This window comes from Cherax quadricarinatus, chromosome 83, assembly GCF_038502225.1.
Source record: "Cherax quadricarinatus isolate ZL_2023a chromosome 83, ASM3850222v1, whole genome shotgun sequence".
Lineage (NCBI taxonomy): Eukaryota > Metazoa > Arthropoda > Malacostraca > Decapoda > Parastacidae > Cherax > Cherax quadricarinatus.
In genome coordinates this window covers 17,607,606-17,628,385 of record NC_091374.1, presented here as the reverse complement: position 1 = coordinate 17,628,385, position 20,780 = coordinate 17,607,606, and the positions used below count along the sequence as shown (strand labels likewise).

The window sequence follows — 20,780 nt, the reverse complement described above, 5'->3', positions numbered from 1 at the left end:
AGAACACAAAGAGTAGTAGTCAACAGAGTAAAGTCTGAGGCGGCTACTGTGAAAAGCTCTGTTCCACAAGGCACAGTACTCGCTCCCATCTTGTTTCTCATCCTCATATCTGACATAGACAAGGATGTCAGCCACAGCACCATGTCTTCCTTTGCAGATGACACCCGAATCTGCATGACAGTGTCTTCCATTGCATACTGCAAGGCTCCAGGCAGACATCAACCAAATCTTTCAGTGGACTCCAGAAAACAATATGAAGTTCAATGATGAGAAATTTCAATTACTCAGATATGGTAAACATGAGGAAATAAAAACGTCATCAGAGTACAAAACAAATTCCTTCCACAAAATAGAGCGAGAAACCAACATCAAAGACCTGGGAGTGATCACGTCAGAGGATCTCACCTTCAAGGACCATAACATTGTATCAATCGCATCTGCTAGAAAAATGACAGGACGGATAGTGAGAACCTTCAAAACTAGGGATGCCAAGCCCATGATGATACTCTTCAGGTCACTTGTTCTATCTAGGCTGGAATATTGCTGCACACAAACAGCACCTTTCAAGGCAGGTGAAATTGCTGACTTAGAAAATGTACAGAGAACCTTCATGGCGCGCATAACGGAGATAAAACACCTCAATTACTGGGAGCGCTTGAATTTCCAGAACCAGTACTTCCTGGAATGCAGGCGGGAGAGATACATGATTATATAAACCTGGAAAATCCTAGAGGGACTAGTACCGAACTTGCACACGAAAATCACTCGCAATGAAAGCAAAAGACTCGGCAGATGATGCAATATCCCCCCAATGAAAAGCAGGGATGTCTCTAGAACGTTAAGAGAGAATACAATAAGTGTCAGGGGCCCGAGACTGTTCAACTGCCTCCCAGCATACATAAGGGGGATTACCAATAGACCCCTGGTTGTCTTCAAGCAGGCACTGGACAAACACCTAAAGTCGGTATCTGACCAGCCGGGCTGTGGCTCGTACGTTGGATTGCGTGCAACCAGCAGTAACAGCCTGGTTGATCAGGCTCTGATGCACCAGGAGGCCTGGTCACAGACCGGGCCGCGGGGCCGTTGACCCCCGGAACTCTCTCCAGGGACACTCCAGGTATCATTGTTTCAAGTTTATAGAATTTATTATAAATATGTATTAGGGAGAGACGTGGCCGAACTCTGAGAGAGACAGTGTTTTTTCAAGTGTTTACATTGAAGCATATAAGTGAACAGTATTTACATAAAGGTAGGGAAGTTTTTATTGCATTTATGGATTTAGAAAAGGCATATGATAGAGTGGATAGAGGAGCAATGTGGCAGATGTTGCAAGTATATGGAATAGGTGGTAAGTTACTAAATGCTGTAGTTTTTATGAGGATAGTGAGGCTCAGGTTAGGGTGTGTAGAAGAGAGGGAAAATACTTCCCGGTAAAAGTAGGTCTTAGACAGGGATGTGTAATGTCATCATGGTTGTTTAATATGTTTATAGATGGGGTTGTAAAAGAAGTAAATGCTAGGGTGTTCTCGAGAGGGGGTGGGATTACATTATGGGGAATCAAATTCAAAATGGGAATTGACAGAGTTACTTTTTGCTGATGATACTGTGCTTATGGGAGATTCTAAAGAAAAATTGCAAAGGTTAGTGGATGAGTTTGGGAGTGTGTGTAAAGGTAGAAAGTTGAAAGTGAACATAGAAAAGAGTAAGGTGATGAGGGTATCATATGATTTAGATATAGAAAAATTGGATATCAAATTGGGGAGGAGGAGTATGGAAGAAGTGAATGTTTTCAGATACTTGGGAGTTGACATGTCGGCAGATGGATTTATGAAGGATGAGGTTAATCATAGAATTGATGAGGGAAAAAAGGTGAGTAGTGCATTGAGGTATATGTTAAGACAAAACACATTATCTATGGAGGCAAAGAAGGGATTGTATAAAAGTATAGTAGTACCAACACTCTTATATGGGTGTGAAACTTGGGTTGTGAATGCAGCAGCGAGGAGGCGGTTGGAGGCAGTGGAGATGTCTTGTCTAAGGGCAATGTGTGGTGTAAATATTATACAGAAAATTCGCGGTGTGGAAATTAGGAGAAGGTTTGGAGTTAATAAAAGTATTAGTCAGAGGGCTGAAGAAGGGTTGTTGAGGTGGTTTGGTCATTTAGAGAGAATGGATCAAAGTAGAATGACATGGAGAGCATTTAAATCTCTAGGGAAAGGGAGGCGGAGTAGGGGTTGTCCTCGAAAAGGTTGGAAGGAAGGGGTAAGGGAGGTTTTGTGGGCGAGGGTCTTGGACTTCCAGCAGGTGTGCGTGAACGTGTTTGATAGGAATGAATGGAGACGAATGGTATTTGGGACCTGATGATCTGTTGGAGTGTGAGCAGGGTAATATTGAGCTCTGGAAATGGGAAGTACAATACCTGTACTCTATAGGAGGGGTTCGGGATATTGACAGTTTGGAGGGATATGTTGTGTATCTTTATACGTATATGCTTCTAAGTTGTTGTGTTCTGAGCACCTCTGCAAAAACAGTGATTATGTGTGAGTGAGGTGAAAGAGTTGAAGGATGAAAGTATTTTCTTTTTGGGGATTTTCTTTTTGGGCCGCCCTGCCTCGGTGGGAGACGGCCAACTTGTTAAAAAAAAAAAAAAAAATGTATTAGATGGTGTTTCATGCAGGTGAATTCCTAACACATTCCAACCAGGAGCTTTCTCCTGACACTGAAATTTGAGTAATACTGAAGGTTGAGAAAACACTAAATGTTCTATCATGTACGTCATGTTCTATCATGTAGCATATAAAAGTCATGGGAACTGCATAATTGCAGTTTATTGTATGTAAAAGTGTGTGTGTGGCATTCACAGTTCTCATAACTCTGAGAGGCACAGTTGAAGTGTAGGATATGTCTTCTAGAATAAGAGCAAAATTAATATTGGTTTTTGGGTCCTGGCAAGCTGTTGGAGTGTGAACAGAGTAATGTTTTGTGAAGGGATTCAGGGAAACTGGTTTGCTAGACTTGAGTCCTGCACTTTAAAGGAGGTGCTTGGGATATTGGCAGTTTGGAGGGATATCTAAACTGTCGTATTTGAGCGCCTCTGCAAAGACAGTGATTATGTATGAGTGATGGTGAAAGTGTTGAATGGTGATGAAAGTATTTTTCTTTCTTTTTGGGTCACCCTGCCCCAGTGAGAGACAGCTGATGTTTTAAAACAAATTTAAGCCAAAATCATTAAAGCAAAGGCGTTTGACAAATGTGATCATGAGGTGATTGCACACAAAATGAGGACAATGGGTGTGACATTGTATAGATGTTACACAACAAGTAGTAGTACAGTGAGCAAAATCCAGCATTATTCAAGTAAAAGGCTCAGTACCCCAAGGCGCAGTCATGATGCCTTTACTGTTACTTATCCTCATGGTAGACATAGATAAAAAACACTCACCAGTTTCATGTCATCATTTGCAGATGATACTGAAATAGACATGAAAATCACACTCGTACAAGACAAAAATTGTCAAAAGTTATAAGCAAAATTTTTCAGTAGGCATTGGAGATTAACATGACATTCAAAGAGACAACTTGATCTGCTTAGATATGGAGAGAATGAAGAACCCAAAAGTGCAAAGTGGAAGATGATCACCAAATAGGATGAAAGGAACATGTAAATGACCTGGAGTAATAATGTCAGCTGACCTTACTTTCAAAGCATACAGTAAGGCAAATGTCATGACTGCTAGGAAAATGACAGGGTCAATAATGTGAACTTTCAGAACAAGGAAAATAATGTCAATGAGGCATTACTATTGTTCATTGTTAATGCCTACATTCAGGGTAGGAGAGATATCAGAGATATAACAAATTCAAAGATCATTTGTGCCTGCATAAAGCCAGTAACACATTTAAACATGACAAAGAAGACCAAAGAAGGAGTACAGGCTCAGGGTTCAAAGACTGCAAACCTCACTCAAGAAAAAAAATCTTGGCATGAGTACTATACTGAGCACATTTCCTGAGCTGCACATTAACCAAATAACTGCTGCAGCATATGGGTGCCTGGTAAACCTTAGAAGAGCATTTCGACATCTAAGTGAGGAATCATTCACGACACTGTATACCGTGTACATCAGGCCCACATCTGGTCAAGCACATCTAGAAACTAGAGAAGGTGCACAAATGTTTCCAACAAAACTAGCCCTGGAGCTAATAGTTATGTCCTATGAGGAGAGGTTAAGGAAACTCAACCTGATGACACTGGAGGACAGAGGAATGGGGGACATGATAACATATAAAATGGTGAGAGGAAATGACAAAATGAACAGCGACAGAATGTTTCAAAGATGAGACACAGGAACAAGGGGACAACTGGAAGTTGAAAACTTAAATGAGTCATAGGGATGTTAGGAAGTATTTCTTGAGCCTTAGAGTTGTCAGGAAGTGGAAGAATCAAGAGAGTGAAGTAGTAGAGGCAGGATTCATACATAGCTTTAAGAAGAGGTATGATATGATTCTTGGAGCTGGGAGAAAATGAACCTAGTAGAGACCAGCAAAGAGACAGGGCCAGGAGTTGTGACTCGGCCCCTGCAACCACATATAGGTGATTACTCGTTGGAGCAGAGGAGAGAGAGAGAGAGAAAATGATATAATGCATACATGGTAGGTGCTTAAGGGCCTAATCTCAAATTTGCACATGACCATAACAAGAGAGTGATTGTCTGGGATGAGATGTCAGAATGGGGAAGAGTAACGTGGTGTACCACAAAGATCAATATTAGGGGCAGCACTGTTTCTGTAAAACTAAAGAAGAGAATGCAGATAGAGGAGGTTGGGAAAAGGCTACAAAAGGATCTGGACAAGCTACAAAGTTGGTCAGATAAGTGGTTGCTTGAATTCAACCCCAGCAAATTCAAGGTTATGAAGACTGGGAAATAGGCCAGAAGACTGGACTCAGAGTATAGACTCAGGGTACAGAGGCTGAAGACAGAGACAGCACATAGACTGAATAACCTCTACAGTAATGTGCACCTGGAAAATCTGAGAATGGCCTTCAGGAATCTCAACAAAGTCATTTCAACATATGACAGGCCCATTTTGGAGTTTGTAGCACCAGTATGGAGCCAACACATGAGGAAGTATGTTAAGAAACTAGAAAATGTGCAGAAGCATGCAGTGAGACTAGATCCAGAGCTAACGGGGTACAAGGTATGGGGAAAGGCTTAAGGAAATGAATCTAAAGACCTTCAAGGACAGAAGGACCAGAGGAGACATAATAGAGGAACTGATAGAGTAGACAGGGACAGGCTGTTTGAGACGCAGGAAACAAGTACTCAGGGGCAACAAGTACTCGGGTTGGAAAATATAATGACCTCAACGAAGAAGTGGTGGAGGCAGACTTCATACATAGTTTTAAGAATAGGTACTTTAGGTCTCTTGAGGCTAGGAGATAGTGTGAATCTGGCAAATGGCAAGTTGAGAGGTAGGGCCAGGAGCTAAAACTCAACCCCTGCAAACATATATAGACGAGTATATATAGGTGAGCATATTGGATTGAGAGATAAGGGAGAAAGTAGAATAAATCCAATATAAGGCAGGAACACATGGGCACAATCAGAGGAAATTCTATCAACATTTATGGTCTCAGACTTGAACATCTGACTAGAAGGTATGAGAAATACTGCTAGAACAAGTGTAGAAGTCTTCAAGACAATGCATCTGCAGTGTCAGTGGACTGCCAGCAGCAACAGCCTGGTTGACCAGGAAAGCACCAGACATGCCTGGCCCAGGGTCAGGCTATGAGAGTAGAAAAACTCTAGAAATCCATCAAAGTTATATGAAGGGTATATTTCTCAGTTCAGTACCATTGAGTATCATGTATGCTATAACCATGTCTCCTCAGAATGTTTTCCCAGGGTTAATTTTTTTTAGTTTATGGACTAGTATGGTGTCTGTGTATCCAGTCTTAATCAAACTTCTTATATGGTTGAGATCTGAGTTGTGTGCTTGTGCTGTATACCCCAGTACTCTGCAGATTCTATATGATTCATTTTATTTTGATTGTATTTTAATTAATTTTATTCTTTTTTCATTTATTTTTGTTTTTAAATTTATTATTTTGTTGTTTATTATTTTATACAACTATTAATTTATTTAATTTTTGCTTTAAGGACTACCGCTTCAGCGAGAACAGTTTATGACACTTCTCTATTCACTTGATGGCATTTTCATTCGAGCAAATTACTGGAGTAATTCAATTGAAGCCAGGTAAGTCTTTAAATTGTCTTAAGAATTTGTTTCTCCTTTGTGAGTCAAGATAGAAATGCTCTGAGACGTATGAGTGGGCCTTGAGAATGGTCAAATATATATGCCTGGTGTTCCAACTAAAAATGGCTATTTCTTTAACCATGCACTTCACAGTCAAATTTGCTCAGAAACCACCGACTTGAGGATTTGATTGTTGTAACTCTGTCATTTTTACCAGAATGCAAATAATGTTGAGGATTTTATTAATTTATTTTTATTTGTCCTTATTCGGAGGCAAATGGCATTTTTGACCTGATGAGCTGTTGGAGTATGAGCAAGGTAATATTTTGTGAAGGGATTCAGGGAAACTGGTTAGCCAGACTTAAGTCCTGGAGGTGGGAAGTACAATGCCTGCACTCTAAAGGAGGGGTTTGGGATATTTGCTGATGAATTAGACACATGTGCAACACTAGGGTATCTTTATTGAGGAAACATTTCGCCAAGTGTTGCACGTGTGTCTAATTTGTCAACACGTCAGTTCTCTGAACCATTCATCTACAGGATATATGCTGTTTGGAGTGACATCTAAACTGTTGTATCTATGTGCCTCTGGCAAGACTGATAGTGTGAATGATGGTGATTTTTTTTTTTTTTTTTTTGAGGGGAGGGTCACCCTGCCTTGGTGGGAGACGGCCAGTGTGTTAAGAAAGAAAGGACAATATAACTGTTGTCTCAATGCAGGCAACTTGCATTTTCTATAGAAACCTGCTCATGGGACCCATGGGGGCTGCTGCACTCATTTTGAGAATTTCTTATATAGACTGAAGGTAACTCATGTATAATAGCACATAATGTAGGCACTAGGATATATATATTCCATTTTTAATTTGCAGGGGGTGGGGGATGAGCTCTGTCTCTTGGGTGTGGAATCTGTTGAGCAATGGGAAATTAATGTTCTTAGGTATGAACCATTTTTTTTTTTCACACTGGCCGTCTCCCACCGAGGCAGGGAGACTTCCCCCCAAAAAAAAAGAAACAATTTCACCATCATTCACACTATCACTGTTTTGTCAGAAGCACATAAATACAACAGATTAGCTGTCACTCCAAACAGCAAATATCTGAATCCCCTCCTGTAGAGTGCAGGCAGTGTATTTATCACCTCCAGGACTCAAGTCCAGCTAACCAGTTTCCCTGAATCCCTTCACAAAATATCAGGGTGAACCCCCGTATAGCCTACAATACTGGTGCTGGAATTGTTCTCAGCTAACCTACAAATTGAACATAAGCCAAATTACATTCTAGTCTGTTCTGGAGCATTATGAAGTCACAAATGATCACTGGAACATCTAGTTCACTTTCTGTTTGTTATATAATTGTGAACAGTGACCAGAAATTATTATTTTGTCAACATAAGAACATAAGAAAGGAGGAACACTGCAGGAGGCCTGTTGGCCCATACTAGGCAAGTCCTTTACAATTCATCCCACTAACAAAACATTTGCCCAACCCAGTTTTCAATGCCACCCAAGAAATAAGCTCTGATGTGAAAGTCCCACTCAAATCCAACCCTTCCCACTCATGTACTTATCCAACCTAAATTTGAAACTACCCAAAGTCCCAGCCTTAATAACCCAACTAGGTAGACTGTTCCACTCATCAACTACCCTATTTCCAAACCAATACTTTCCTATGTCCTTTCTAAATCTAAACTTATTTAATTTAAATCCATTACTGCGGGTTCTCTCTTGGAGAGACATCCTCAAGACCTTATTAATATCCTCTTTATTAATACCTATCTTCCACTTATACACTTCGATCAGGTCTCCCCTCATTCTTCGTCTAACAAGTGAATGTAACTTAAGAGTCTTCAATCTTTCTTCATAAGGAAGATTTCTAATGCTATGTATTAATTTAGTCATCCTATGCTGAATGTTTCTGACGAATTTATGTCCATTCTGTAATACGGAGACCAGAACTGAGCTGCATAATCTAGGTGAGGCCTTACTAATGATGTATAAAACTGCAGTATGACCTCTGGACTTCTGTTGCTTACACTTCTTGATATAAATCCCAGTAATCTATTTGCCTTATTACGTACGCTTAGGCACTGCTGTCTTGGTTTAAGGTTGCTGCTCACCATAACCCCCAAGTCCTTTTCGCAATCTGTATGGCTAAGTTCTACATCATTTAACTTACAAGTACTAGGGTTATGGGCACTCCCAAGCTTCAGAACCTTGCATTTATCTACATTGAACTGCATCTGCCACTTTTCTGACCAAGAATAGAGTTTGTTTAAATCCTCCTGAAGTTCCATAACATCTACGTTTGAATTAATTATCCTACCTATCTTTGTGTCATCGGCGAATTTGCTCATATCACTAGTAATTCCCTCATCAAGATCATTGATATATATTATAAACAACAACGGGCCCAAGACTGATCCCTGTGGAACGCCACTTGTTACAGATCCCCACTCAGATTTAACCCCATTTATGGACACTCTCTGCTTCCTGTCAGTTAGCCATGACTCGATCCACGAGAGCACTTTTCCCCCAATGCCATGAGCTACCACTTTCTTTAACAGTCTATGGTGTGGAACTCTATCAAAAGCCTTACTAAAATCTAAGTAAATAATATCAAATTCTTTATCGTGGTCAGCAGCCTCAAAAGCTTTACTGAAGAAAGTTAATAAATTAGTTAGTCTAGTTAGTTGTCTAAGCTAATCTATTTCTTTTCCTCCTATTTAATATAGACAGCTTTTTTTTTTTATTTTCTATACACAGTATTTTAATTTAAAGAGTTTGATATAAAAATATAATTTTAAGCAGACAGAATGATCATGTTACTAACACGAAAAACTCTCTGTGCAGGTTGTTTAATACCAGCATTGATATACCAACTACTGATTGGCCTGGATCTAGCTCACGTCAGGCACTTTCTGTGGAACGATGCCAGTGTCCGGTTAATTATGAAGGTATGTTAAGGAAGACCACCTTGGAAATATTTTTCTTCTAAATTAGGTCTTGAATCATCAGTACTGTGAGAATGTTAGTGAGGTATGTTGTAGAATGTGATACATATAATATTGTATATTATATGTGGTACAGTAGGGCCCTGGCTTATATGGTTTCACAGTTATGACACTGGCATTTTGCAACCAACTACTTACTTATGATAACTGATCTATTCTTCCAACACTGAGGCACCTATTATTATATTCTTAAGTATGAATTATATTTTTCATGGATTATTTTTACCCATAAATATATATATTTTTATGAAGAATTAGGATGGAAATGCTGGCAGGATGCATTGTTCCCACGTTTTTGTGTACGTACTTGATAACCAATAAAAGCTTCCCTATATATAGTATCTTTGTGCCATATTACTTATCAACACAAGAAGCCACAGTTGTAAATTAAGATACAGATGCCAAAGAAATCTGTAAAATACAGTGGACCCCTGCTAAACGATCACCTCCCAATGCGACCAATTATTTAAGTGTATTTATGAAAGTGCGTTTGTACATGTATGTTTGGGGGTCTGAAATGGACTAATCTACTTCACAATATTCCTTATGGGAACAAATTCGGTCAGTACTGGCACCTGAACATACTTCTGGAATGAAAAAATATCATTAACCGGGGGTCCACTGTATTTCTTTTAAAATAGTGGTAGATTATTGGGATCAAAGAAGAAACTTGATAAAACTAGAGTACATATATGATTAGCACTGAAGGTGGGATACTACGAGCAAGGCTCTGCTGCTGTAGCTGCAAACAGGTTTAATCATAGAATTTCAGGTGAGTTAAAGCTATAAGTATAGAGATATTTATTACTTTACTCCTTTAAAATTTTAAAGTGCCAAAAATGGATAAAATATCTAGGGATGACCCAAGACAAGGGACACCTTACAGTTAATAGAGGATTCCATGGAGCAACCAGCTATGAAAGATAGGTGCATTTTTATGATGCGTGGATTAAGGTTTGAACTAAAAAAATTTAATTCATTATACTTCAGGTTTATCGTGTGAGGATTGTGCCCAAGGTTATTACCGTGCCCAGCGTGGACCATATGGTGGTTACTGTGTTCCTTGTCAGTGCAATGGTCATGCTGACACATGTGATAAACAAACAGGAAAATGCTTGGTATGTCTTTGTTTATATAAAGAATTTTCTGTTCTGTGTGATAGAAAAATGTTGTTACTTGAGTGATGTGAATAGTGTTTCATTATAGAAATTTGTGTTTTGTATAATTAACCCTTTCAGGGTCCAAGGCCAAAATCTGAAGTCACGCACCAGTGTCCAAGAAATTTTGAAAAAAAAAAAAATTATTTTTTCTTACAGAATTAAAGAGCATATTTTTGTGAAGGTAATAAAACAAAAAAAATTAGAATCTGATCAGTACTTACCGAGATACAGTGCCAAGAAGTTTGTAGAAAATGATGTGGTGGCGGCAACATCGACGAATTCCACATACGCGTATTATATTATTTTGTTGTTTTAGTTGTTTTTTCTTTTCTTTTCCAATTTTTTTTCTATTCCTACTAACATTTGGGGCCTGAGAGACCAATACTGTATATAATTTATATATATAAACTCCCTGTATTGAACACAATAATCGCACTAAAGTTATTATCATATTATTGTTTACCACTGTTGTTTATTACAATAAACATGCACAAATATTGTATAATACTAATGTTCTATCATATATTTACATATTTACAATCACTGGACATGGTTTTAGAACTGCTGGAGCTTGTGGAACTCCTTGAAACAAGGCACCATGCACAGAGGCACCTTACATTCCTCACACATAAACCGAGTGTCTTTGCGTCTTTGTTGCCGTCGTTTTGTTTGTGCACAGACAATGCATCTCTTCTGAGCAAATTTCTTTTGAGTTGAAGGAAGCTGTATTATGAAATGATCACCTTCTCTTCTCAAACGCTTGGGTATATTGTGATGAATTCGAGGACCATGTTGTATTGCAGGTGTTGTTACCTGGTACTTCATTATGAGTTGTCTGACAACAGACAAACAAAATTCACCATACGGTGGTCTGTTACCAGTCTTTATTTGGTACATATTATATGCATTCAGCATTGAAATGTCCATGAGATGGAAGAAAAGTTTCATGTACCACTTGTAACTCTTACGAACACAGTCAACAAAACCAATCTGCATGTCACACTTGTCAACCAAGCGCATGTTTTGTGTATAATCAATCACTGTCACTGGTTTTCGAATACGTTCATTAGTCACTCGATCAACTTTGCCACTGTCTTGCATTTCATTACGGTGAATGGTTGTCAACAATGTGACATCTCGTTTGTCATGCCACCGTAATGCCATGATGTCATTGGCAGTAAACACCTGCACGTCATCACCACGAACACCTGCGTTGAGCCTGGGCATATGTTTACGATTAGAACGCACTGTGCCACACACATCTGTCTTGTTCACTCGCATGAAATCACTGAGTAATGGGCTTGTGTACCAGTTATCGGTATATAATGTATGGCCCTTACCAAGATAAGGTGCCATCATGTTATAGAAAAATGTTGTTACTTGAGTGATGTGAATAGTGTTTCATTATAGAAATTTGTGTTTTGTATAATTAAAGCATGCTAAAAGAATACCTTATTTTTGTTTAAAACTAAGTATAGTACTTTGGTCATTGTATTAATAGTCCTAAGAACATATTGTTATACTAAAGATATTTTCACAGATAGCAAGTTTCCTATATATTATAGGTAAGATTAGATTGATTTTATTGTGTGAGGACTAGAGGTTGAAAAAGTATAGATCATCATGTGACTGCTTTGTTTAGTACCTTTGTAGCCAGCCCCCATCCAGCAAGTGCTGTAGAATATTTTGTTCTCTACCTATCCACTTAAACAGGATATTATATTCATGGGGAATTGCTAAACTTATAGGGGTCATACAGCACCAAGGTAATTGAAGACTGTTCAGGCTTAATCCAAGGAAGAGCATGGAGGCTCCAATTTCTTGGATTAAGTCTTTTGCCTACATGTTCACCTGTGAAGGGCCTGCTCCTTAGTGTGTTGAAGAATCTCTCTGTGATTGTATAGATAGAGTACAGTCACTGCTGTGACGTAATGTATTTCATGTTGAGACTTTGTTGGAACATGAAAATGTTTTGCAAGGTTTAGCATGCAATCATTTTGTTGCATTCAATTAAGCTGTGATCTTGCAAAAAAGGTCTGACCTTGCAGAAGTAATTCCTGGTGCACTAAGTCTTCATCATAAAATGTCACAGGACTGATTGCACCCTCATACCTACCCTCTCAAGAGGGGACAGCTTGAGGTGCTGGAAGGTATTATGTATGTTGGTGATGTCATGATGGAGCGGCACAAATAAGAAATGCATATACTATTGATTTTTCAATTATTTTCCGTTCTTAGGTCAATATTGTGTCTTCTTGTCTCTTCTTATCAGCCAGCAAAGTTATTTAGTTTTTCCTTCCTCCATATTGAACTGGCACTAGTTTCAACTTCTCATGAATATGCTATACACATGGAAATGTATATACTGTACTCTGTATTTTCCCATATGTGGAGTGAGCAGTGGTGAAAGTGTTTCTTCTTTTTAGGGTCACCCTACCTCGTTGGGAGATGACCGGTGTGTTAAAAAAAAAAAATCTAGTTTATCCATAGAGTGTACTTGTATATATTATTCAGCTCTGTATGATAGAGCAGTAAAACCATACCTCTTTGTTATTACAGATGCAGAGCTTAGCTTGTTAGTGTCTCATCCTTGGTATTATTTAGTCATAAAGTGTTTTAAGGTTCCCAGAGGTTATAGCACCTCCACCCTCCAAGGACTACCTTGCTTCAGGTGAAGGGCTCTTGATTCAGGGAATCAGAACTACTCTTCCCTGCCTTTACTCATACCTGATTAATTTGCATCCCTCCCAGTCTTAAGGTGCTATATGATCCTCATGGGTTTACTGCTTTCTGGGTTTACTGTATCTTTCTGTGAAAAAAATTATAGAGTCCTTTTGGTAACTTTACATTATAATTATTGTCTCTTGTGTCAGTTGATAGGTCTGAATGTTTTCTTTTTCAATGTTTTGCATCTTTTTGTAATCTTGAATGTGGTAACAAGTCTCTTCTTTTCCTCCTAGTAGCTGAAAATGATATATCCAATAGGTTCAGCCTTTTTTCTTTTTAACACACTGGCAGTCTCCCACCAAGGCAGGGTGACCCAAAATTGCAAACTTGCTTCTGATCATCATTTCCTTCATTATTTTTGAGTGTGGATAATGATATTCTTGCAGCTGCATATTGGTCTCCCCAGACTTTAACATGATCATCTCATTGAAAAGCACATAGCACTTCTCCGTGAATTACCAGGCTTTCTTTTTCTTACATGTTGATAGATTATCTCTGTCATCACAGAACACACATACTTTGTTTTTTATTTTTAATTCAACACCCTGACACACCTACTCTGTTTATCTTCCTTTCTGAAAATCTCAACTTTATTGTATGTTCTTTTGAATTTTGTTTAACACTGTTAGATCAGAGTGAGTGGAGACTTATTATTTCTAGGATTTGGTGTGCTGTTAGAGAGTGAGCAAGATAACATTTATGAAGAGATTTAGTGAAATGATTTAGATAAATGATTTAGATAAATGATAAATGATTTAGATAAATGATAAATGATTTAGATAAATGATAAATGATTTAGATAAATGATTTAGATAAAGAAAAATTGCATATCACATTGGGGAGGAGGAGTATGGAAGAAGTGAATGTTTTCAGATACTTGGGAGTTGACGTGTCGGCGGATGGATTTATGAAGGATGAAGTTAATCATAGAATTGATGAGGGAAAAAAGGTGAGTGGTGCATTGAGGTATATGTGGAGACAAAAAATGCTGTCTATGGAGGCAAAGAAGGGAATGTATGAAAGTATAGTAGTACCAATACTCTTATATGGGTGTGAAGCTTGGGTTGTAAATGCAGCAGCGAGGAGGCGGTTGGAGGCAGTGGAGATGTCCTGTCTAAGGGCAGTGTGTGGTGTAAATATTATGCAGAAAATTCGGAATGTGGAAATTAGGAGAAGGTGTGGAGTTAATAAAAGTATTAGTCAGAGGGCTGAAGAGGGGTTGTTGAGGTGGTTTGGTCATTTAGAGAGAATGGATCAAAGTAGAATGACATGGAGAGCGTATAAATCTATAGGGGAAGGAAGGCGGGTTAGGGGTCGTCCTCGAAAAGGTTGGAAGGAAGGGGTAAGGGAGGTTTTGTGGGCGAGGGGCTTGGACTTCCAGCAGGCGTGCATGAGCGTGTTCGATAGGAGTGAATGGAGACAAATGGTATTTGGGACCTGACGATCTGTTGGAGTGTAAGCAGAGTAATATTTAGTGAAGGGATTCAGGGAAACCGGTTATTTTTATATAGCTGGACTTTAGTCCTGGAAATGGGAAGTACAATGCCTGCACTCTAAAGGAGGGGTTCAGGATATTGGCAGTTTGGAGGGATATGTTGTGTATCTTTATACGTATATACTTCTAAGCTGTTGTGTTCTGAGCACCCCTGCAAAAACAGTGATTATGTGTGAGTGAGGTGAAAGTGTTGAATGATGATGAAAGCATTTTCTTTTTGGGGATTTTCTTTCTTTTTGGGTCACCCTGCCTCGGTTGGAGACGGTCGACTTGTTAAAAAAAAAAAGAAATAGTGAATCCAGTTAGCTGGGTTTGGAGCTCTGGGTGTAAGAACTACAGTGTCTGCACTCTGAAGGGGGGTTGTGGGTGTCCTCAGACTTGTGGCAAAATAGATATTGAATGAATGAGGGTGAATTTTTTTTTATGTTAGGTCACCCAGTCTTGGAGGGAAAATGCTGGTGTTGCAGAAAAACAAGATAGTTGTGAAAGCTTTTTGTAGAAAGTTCTAAATAAACTTATTGATTACTTAAACTTGTGTGCATTATTGGCATGTATTCGTAGGCTTTTTGATTTGTTTTTTATAATTGCAGAACTGCCAGCATAATACAGTTGGTGACCATTGTGAGATGTGTGCTTCAGGGTACCATGGGCGTGCCACACAAGGTACTCCCTATGACTGTCTTATCTGTGCCTGCCCAATGCCATCCATTACTAACAAGTAAGTATGAGGAAGCTTCTCTGTCTGCCAGTCTCATCTACATGTACAAACAATCTATTAGAATAAACCTTACCCCGGCCGGGATTGAACCCACGGTCAGAGTCTCAAAACTCCAGCCCATCGCGTTAGCCACTAGACCAGCTAGCCACAATAAGATTCGTCCAACTAGGCATATTTCTACACCATAGGAAGGTTAGCACAGGCACTACTGTGACCACAAATGCAAGTTTTTACCGACGAATCTCCGGCTAGCATGGCCTTGACGAACTCTAGCTCAAGTCCCTTCACTGCCGTGGGTTCAATCCCGGCCGGGATATGGTTTGTTTGCAATCGTGTCATTACGATTTCGTGAGTCATATTAGAATAAACTGGTTAGGGGAATAAATACAGTAAACCCCAGTTATAACAGATTAATAGGGGGGTTATCTGAGTTTGTTAAACCAGAGTGTTAAAAATAGCAAAATAAGCACTAAAATACTCTCCTGTATACTTTTTACATAATACTGTACACACACTTTACAGATACATATACAGAAATAAATATGGAAAATAAACGAGTTGAAAGTACAATTTACACAGCAGATTGTCCCCATTATTTCAAAATTTCATTATATCGAGGGTTTACTCATATTTTTTTTAACACCTACCATTTCTCACCAAGGTAGGGTGACCCAAGAAAGGAAATATATTCACCATTATTCATTCAGTAGCTGTCATGCCAGAGAGGTGTAGACATCACAATTCAAATACATTACAGTGGACCCCCGCATAATGATATTAATCCATTCATGAGAGCTCATTGTTATGCGAAATTATCATTATGTGAATTTTCCCCATAAGAAATAATGGAAATCAAATTAATCCGTGCAAGACACCCAAAAGTATGAAAAAAAAATTTTTACCACATGAAATATACATTTTCCTACACACAAAGAGAAGGATACATGCACAATAGTAGAGTAGTACATGCACAATATATATTGTGCATGTACTACTCTACTAAATGAAGAATAAATGACACTTACCTTTATTGAAGATGCAGCAATGACTGATGAGACACTGTGTCCTGGGAGTGCCTTTTCCTCCTGAGTACTGTAGGTCCTGTTTGGCATTTTCTTCCAGATCAGGCCTTATCACACTGTGTATGCCACTACGATTCTTAAATCTCTCAAACCAACCTTTGCTGGCTTTAAATTCACCTGGGTGTTAGTCGACTGGTTTGGGTTGCATCCTGGGAGACAAGATTAAGGACCCCAATGGAAATCAGTTAGACAGTCTTCGATGACACTGACTTTTTTGGGTTATCCTGGGTGGCTAACCCTCTGGGGTTAATTGTTTTTGTATTCTCAATAAGCCACACCAACAACAGTGCTACAGCAGCAGCAGCAGCAGCAGCTGACAGTGCTACAGCAGCAGCAGCTGATGGTGGTACAACAGCAGCAGCAGCTGACAGTGCTACAGCAGCAGCAGCTGACAGTGCAGCAGCAGCAGCAGCTGACAGTGCTACAGCAGCAGCAGACGGTACTACAACAGCAGCAGCTGATGGTGGTACAGCAGCAGCAGCAGCAGCAGCTGACAGTGCTACAGCAGCAGCAGACAATGCTACAGCAGCAGCAGACGGTACTACAACAGCAGCAGCAGCTGACGGTGGTACAGCAGTAGCAGCAGCTGACGGTGCTACAGCAGCAGCAGCAGCTGACAGTGCTACAGCAGCAGCAGACAATGCTACAGCAGCAGCAGACGGTACTACAACAGCAGCAGCAGCTGACGGTGGTACAGCAGTAGCAGCAGCTGACGGTGCTACAGCAGCAGCAGCAGCTGACAGTGCTACAGCAGCAGCAGACAATGCTACAGCAGCAGCAGACGGTACTACAACAGCAGCAGCAGCTGACGGTGGTACAGCAGTAGCAGCAGCTGACGGTGCTACAGCAGCAGCAGCAGCTGACAGTGCTACAGCAGCAGCAGCAGCTGACAGTGCTACAGCAGCAGCAGCAGCTGACAGTGCTACAGCAGCAGCAGACGATGCTACAGCAGCAGCAGACGGTACTACAGCAGCAGCAGCAGCAGATGGTACTACAGCAGCAGCAGCAGCTGATGGTGGTACAGCAGCAGCAGCAGCTGATGGTGCTACAGCAGCAGCAGCAGCTGACAGTGCTACAGCAGCAGCAGCAGCAGCAGCAGTTGACCATGGTACCACAGTATTTCGATAATATTTCTCACCCTTTTTACCACAGGGTTGGCACTAGAAGCTTTCTTGGGGCCCATGGTCACTTATTTTGCAGATAAAATCACCAAAAACACTGTAATAATACGAAATGTTCCGATTGTATGCTTGGGCGTTACCGTGGAGGCTGGCTTGTAAACAATGCCACCGGCGGAACATGTGAGGCTGGCTCAGGCCGCATATTAGACGCGTCTCGGACAAATAGTGTTGAGCGGGTTTTTTAGCGGACTGCGAGGCAAAATCTTAGCGATAAAATGTATCGGTATGCGGATTTAACGTTATGTGATGCCAACGGTATGTGGGGGTCCACTGTATAACTATTGTATTCTTAACCCTTTTAGAGTTCAGACCCCTGATCTGAAACTTCAGGGTCCAAGAATTTAAAAAAAAATTATTTTTTCTTATGAAATGGTAGGGAATCTTTTTCTGAAGGTAATAAAACAAAAGTACGAAATTTGATGGAAAATTGGTGAAATTAGGCTTTCGCAAATTTTGCTGCATCAGCGATATGTACGCATCGGCAATTTTGCCCACTTTGACTCCTATTTTAAGCCAGTTACTTTGTTCTAATCAACCAGATCCTTAGCTATTTTGCTAGTATCCCTTCTATTTTATCGATTGAGCACTAGAAACCACTCAATCAACTATTTCAACTACCCAATAAAGTGATGAGAATTGGTTATTTGGTCAATTTCACACAAAGGTCAAAACATTCTACTTTCAAAATAGTGTTCAGAATAAACAGTGCAGGCATTTCTGGCACTAAAATAACATTTCCTCTGTTTATTAGTTATGTTTCCAGGCTTTACAGATGAATTCCACAAATTCGCTGTTTTAGTCTGAAAACACGGTCGCAGTTTTTTTTTCTCATGTACTGCAAGATTTTTTTTTATGTGGTGCACACTTACCACAAAGATGCATTCTCTCTTATCTAGGCACAGATTTACCGTTCACAGATTATCTGAGTGAGCTGAGCTCATGGTGTAGAACTGGGATAGGAGACTGGTGAGGTATTGTAGCCTACACTGTTCTCAGAGAGACAGGTGAGTTATTGTAGCCTACAATATTCTGGGAGAGACAAGTGACGTAGTGTAGCCTACACTGTACAGGGATATGAGAACAGAAGTGCAGTAGATTGTCATATTACACAGATTTATTTTGCACGTTTTGGTTATTACACTATTGAAAAATTGCGGCACAATTTTATACACTTCGTAAAATTAACTTCACACAGTTCGGTTTGCGGAGGGAAAAAAATTTGGAGCATTGCCCATGGGATATTTCCCTGGTTCAGACCACCGCCTGGCTGTGGGTGAGACCACTGTCTCCATGAGGCTGCAAAGAATCACTTCACCTTGCTCCTTTGCAGTAATGCATCAGGTGATTTCAAGTGATAGCTTGTGGTTATTTACTGCTCTAAGAATCCTCGTGCTTTGAAAGGTGTATATAAAAACACCTTACTAGTAATTTGGTGGACAAACCAGTCAGCATGGATGATAAAGTAAATATTTACTGACTGGTTTAAGCATCATTTTATTCCTGAAGTCAAGTTTTACCTGCAGTCAAGGCTCTCTTAATTCTTGATAATTCCTGTACTCATCCAGAAGTTTTGCTGGATATAACCCCACATGTAAAAGTTGTATTTTTATCTCCAAATACAACTTCTTTAATGCAACCACTGTATTGGGGAGTTAAGTCATTCAGGTGTAACTGCACAAGGAAAGTGATGAAAAAGCTAATTGCAACAATGGACTCTGACTCCAACCTAGCAGTACCAAGCTTTTGGAATAATGCATAATGTACTGAAGGGTAAAAGAAGCCAGAGATCCATTACAGAATTTATGCACACTCCAATACAGCCATCGGCTTTAGTACCAGAATGTCAACCATCCACTTCTGCTGACCACCAACAACCATCCACCTCAGCCCAGTTGAGCCACACCATGTATCTCCACTCTCTTCACAATCACTGATATACACCAGCAACCACAATTTAAGGTAAATAATATTATTTCTGTTGCATTTTTAGTCTTAAGCAACAAAAACAACATTATCATTTTTATTTTTGTAAGATCTGGATGTCTAAAACAAGTTGTTTGGCTTTTGGGGGGACACTGGAACGTAACCCAGTTTTTTCCATAAGTTCTTCAGTTTATATAACATGGACTTTTATCTAACATGGCATTTTCAGGAGCGTAACTACCGTGTAATATGAGGGTCTACTGTACCTCCATTGAGCAGTCTCGTGACATTCAGTCATATCTGTTTCTTAGTATACATTCTCCTTGTTAACTACTGTATTTATTTTTTTATACCTAAGAATATATGGTATACCAATTTCACTTAGTCCATTTTCTTTCCTTTTGTAAATGTGATTAGACTGTTTTACCTGTGATCTATAATGAAGTAATTTTTTCTTTTAACACATCGGCCGTTTCCCATCGAGGTAGGGTAACCCAAAAAGAAAGAAAAAAAAATTAATTGTGTCAGCCACTGTAATAGAATATAATATTGTCTCCTTTTTTTCAGTTTTGCAGTCAGCTGCGACTTTGTGGATGATGCTTTCTCCATTAGATGTGACTGTCATGAGGGCTATATTGGTGACCGTTGCGAGCGCTGTGCTGCAGGCTATTATGGTCAGCCAGAAGTTTTAGGTATGGACATGAATGAATAAATTTGACTCTAATGTATGTACTTAAAAACTATCACATCTGTGTTGTGGAACATATTTAATTAACATAAGCTTTGATTACTGTGTGTATGAATACACTCATCATTATTTGGCTTCTTTATGCCATTAAATGTTGTAACCATGAATACATTCATCATTACTTGGCTCTTTTATGCCATAAAGAGTTATAACCTTGAACACACCATCACTACTTTGTTTCTTTGTGCCATTAAATCTTGTAACCATGAATACTCTCATCATTACTTGGCTTCTTTACAGGTGACAAGTGTGAGCCATGTGAATGTAATGACAACATAGATATCAATGATGCCTACGCCTGTGATGACATCACTGGACGGTGTTTGATTTGCCTCAACAACACTTATGGCAATTCCTGTGAACGGTGCTCTCCTGGATTTTATGGTGATGCCATCACCCTTAAAAATTGTGAAAGTAAGCTAATTTTTGTTTAATTAGAGTTGCTTAAAAAAATTAATAAATTTTTACATTAATA

At 39.5% G+C, this 20,780-nt stretch overlaps 1 protein-coding gene across 2 annotated transcripts in view; it reads left to right on the top strand.

Moving 5' to 3' along the window:
- The window catches only part of LanA (laminin subunit alpha), a gene marked incomplete at its 3' end in the record, with an annotated part of 194,735 nt that extends 174,016 nt beyond the window's left edge, over positions 1–20,719 (top strand). For both annotated transcript variants that reach the window (XM_070102874.1, XM_070102875.1), the window contains 6 exon segments: positions 6,162–6,258; positions 9,111–9,214; positions 10,262–10,389; positions 15,244–15,371; positions 20,125–20,249; positions 20,546–20,719. In XM_070102874.1, the coding sequence (XP_069958975.1) occupies positions 6,162–6,258; positions 9,111–9,214; positions 10,262–10,389; positions 15,244–15,371; positions 20,125–20,249; positions 20,546–20,719 (756 nt within the window).
- Positions 20,720–20,780: the final 61 nt, after the last annotated feature.